This window comes from Arachis duranensis, chromosome 9 (genome assembly GCF_000817695.3).
Source record: "Arachis duranensis cultivar V14167 chromosome 9, aradu.V14167.gnm2.J7QH, whole genome shotgun sequence".
NCBI classification, from domain to species: domain Eukaryota; kingdom Viridiplantae; phylum Streptophyta; class Magnoliopsida; order Fabales; family Fabaceae; genus Arachis; species Arachis duranensis.
Window position 1 is genome coordinate 58,894,051 of NC_029780.3, and position 3,347 is coordinate 58,897,397.

The following is a 3,347-nucleotide window of genomic DNA, read 5'->3' on the forward strand; positions in this document are numbered from 1 at the left end:
AGCACCTCTTTGGGTTACTAAATGCTCTGTAGTGAGGGTTACTCTTGATAGTGGACTTTCAGCTGATAATCCCGAGTTAGTTAACCCAAGTTACCAAGTGATAAGGCACCCCTAAGAGCTTATTCATCCAAGTAAATCCCTCACACAGGAACACCACAGACACATGCCTCAAGATTAAAAACCATTGGTGCCTAGCCTTATTGCTTACTCTTTTTCTTTTGTTTTTCACTTTAAGTGTTCTTTCCCTTTCTCTTATTAGGATCTTGTTATTCACTTAGTCTCATGGGTATATTCAAAGTCTAGTATTCAGGCCAGATAGTTGTCATCCCCACCTTATGGTTGATCCAACTTAGCTAACTTATGATCACACCAAAGACTCATGAATGCACTTCCATATTATGAACTTCACTCTGGTCTTTTAAAGAAAATCATTCTCTTTTTCATTTGATTTTACAAGACAAGCATACAATAAGTAAAGATATGATGCAGTAACACTTAAACCAGAATTCATAGATCTACGCAATAAAACTTAAAATGCATAGTTGAACTAGGTTCCAATCAACACATGTCTATTAATTAATAGTGCATTCGGACTTCCAATTTTTAACACGATGAGTAGATGGAATTAAGTAGCAATACAACCTTTGGGAGATGGTTTGCCACACCAAACCAGTTCCCCTCTTGTTGTCATTGTCATAGTTCTTGATGCCTCACTTTCTTAGTTGAAGGTGCACCATCTCCTCATAAGCTTCCTGCAAGGTTATTGGAAGTTGCTTGTTTTCCAAGCACTTGAGGAATAGTCAGCTTGCATGTATGCTTATGATTTCTGAACTTATTTTGGTGTGTGAACACCAAACTTAGTTCCTTGCCTACTACAAAACTTTACATGCATGTGTAGAACCCCATATCTTGCTGTTAGCAACCAATTAACTAAAGACTAATCTATATCCAAGTGGTTCCTTTGATTGGTCAGAGCTAGCAATGTGCTTTGAGAATGTAGTGTGATTCTAACTATCATCCTTTGGTGGGACACCAAACTTAGAATTGCACTTTTACTCTTGAATTGTTTTGGTGTGGAACGCCAAACTTAGCTCCTTGCAATACAGGGGAAACAACTTGTGATCTTTATTGAAATGCAGCTGAAAAAGTGGTTACCTAAGGTTGGGTTGCCTCCCAACAAAGCGCTATTTTATCGTTGCTAGCTCGACGGGTCCTTACTTCACCTGAGATGATATTTTACTCTGGGGTTTTCCCCCATGTTGCCCAGATAATGCTTGAGTCTTTGTCCATTTACTGTAAAAGTCCTCTCTGATCTTTTATCCATGATTTCGATGTGTCCATATGGCGAGACTTTTGTGACAATGAAAGGCCCGGACCACCTCGATTTGAGTTTTCCTGGGAATAGTCTCAATTTGGAATTGTAGAGGAGTACTTGCTGCCCCTTTTCGAAATCCCTGGGTGCAAGATGCAAGTCATGTCTCCTCTTTGCCTTCTCTTTATATATCTTAGTATTTTCATAGGCTTGTGACCTGAATTCCTCTATCTCTTGCATCTGCAAGATCCTCTTTGCACCAGCAGCAATGCTGTCAAAGTTTAGTATCTTGATGGCCCAGAGAGCTTTGTGTTCCAATTCTAGTGGTAAATGGCAAGCTTTCCCATAAACCAGTTGATATGGGGACATTCCCAGTGGTGTTTTGAATGCTGTCCTGTATGCCCAAAGAGCATCATCCAGCTTCTTCGCCCAATCCTTTCTTGATGCACCCACAGTCTTTTCCAGAATCCTCTTTAGCTCTCTGTTGGATATCTCCGTTTGTCACTTGTTTGGGGATGGTAAGGTGTGGCTACCTTGTGGTTCACCCCATATCGTAAGAGAAGAGCCTTTAGTGGTTTGTTACAAAAATGGCTCCCTCCATCACTAATGAGGGCTCTTGGGACTCCGAACCGGCTGAAGATATTCTTCCTGAGGAAGTTATGACCACTTTGTTATCATTTGTTGGGGTTGCAATGGCCTCTACCCATTTGGACACATAATCCACTGCTACCAAGATGTACTTGTTTGCATATGAGGTTGGGAATGGTCCCATGAAATCTATTCTGCACACATCAAATACTTCCAGTTCCAAAATGAAATTCTGTGGCATGGCATTTCTTTTGGGCAAGTTCCCAGATCTTTGGCATTCATTGCAGCTCCTTACCAGTTCTTTGGCATCCTTGAAAAGGGTGGGCCAAAAGAATCCACTTTGTAACACCTTTGCGGCAGTTCTATCCCCTCCAAAGTGGCCTCCGTAGCATGAGCCGTGGCAATTCCATAGTACCTCTTGTCCTTCCTCTTCTGAGACACATCTTCTAAGGATTCCATCTGAACACTTCTTGAAGAGATAAGGCTCGTCCCAGACAAAGTATTTTGCATCATTCATGAGCTTCCTCTTTTGATGTTTATTGATCCCTGGAGGTAGAGCCCCAGTTGCCTTGAAGTTGGCAATGTCTACAAACCATGGGGCTTTGTGCACTGTCATTAACTGCTCATTAGGGAAGAGCTCGTTCACACTCATATCATGTGTTCCTCCTTCCTCATGAGGAATCCTGGATAGGTGATCTGCCACCTTGTTCTCCACTCCCTTCTTGTCTCTAATTTCAATATCAAACTCCTGCAATAATAAGATCTATCTTATTAGTCTTGGTTTTGATTCTTGCTTGGCAAATAAATATTTAAGTGCTGTGTGATCTATGAAAATAATGACTTTAGTACCAATGAGGTATGATCTAAACTTGTCAAATGCAAAAACTATGGCTAGCAATTCCTTTTCAGTAGTGGTATAATTTCTTTGAGCATCATTGAGAACCTTACTAGCATAGTATAATACATGGACTTAGTTATTTTTCCTCTGCCCTAACACTGCCCCTACTACAAAGTCAGATGCATCACACATCAATTCAAAGGGTAAGTTCCAATCAGGTGGGGAGATGATAGGGGCAGAAGACAATCTTTCTTTCAAATGCTCGAATGCCATCATGCAGGTTTCATCGAATATGAATGGTGTATCTGATACAAGGAGATTACTCAAGGGCTTAGCTATTTTTTAAAAGTCTTTAATAAATCTTCTGTAAAAGCCAGCATGCCCTAAAAAGCTTCTAATTGCCTTGACATCACTGGGTGGAGGAAGCTTTTCAATAAGTTCCACTTTAGCCCTGTCCACTTCGATTCCTTGGTTAGAAATCTTATGGCCAAGAACTATTCCTCCTGTCACCATAAAGTGACATTTCTCCCAGTTCAAGACCAAATTGGTCTCTTGGCATCTTTTCAATACCAAGGCTAGGTGATTCAAGCAACTAGTAAAAGAATCTCC

At 40.8% G+C, this 3,347-nt stretch overlaps 1 protein-coding gene across 1 annotated transcript; it reads right to left on the reverse strand.

Moving 5' to 3' along the window:
* Positions 1 to 1,219: 1,219 nt before the first annotated feature.
* Positions 1,220 to 1,681, reverse strand: LOC107465734 (uncharacterized). The gene has a single exon (XM_016084700.1). It carries the CDS (start codon positions 1,679 to 1,681, stop codon positions 1,220 to 1,222), a length of 462 nt encoding a protein of 153 aa, XP_015940186.1.
* Positions 1,682 to 3,347: the final 1,666 nt, after the last annotated feature.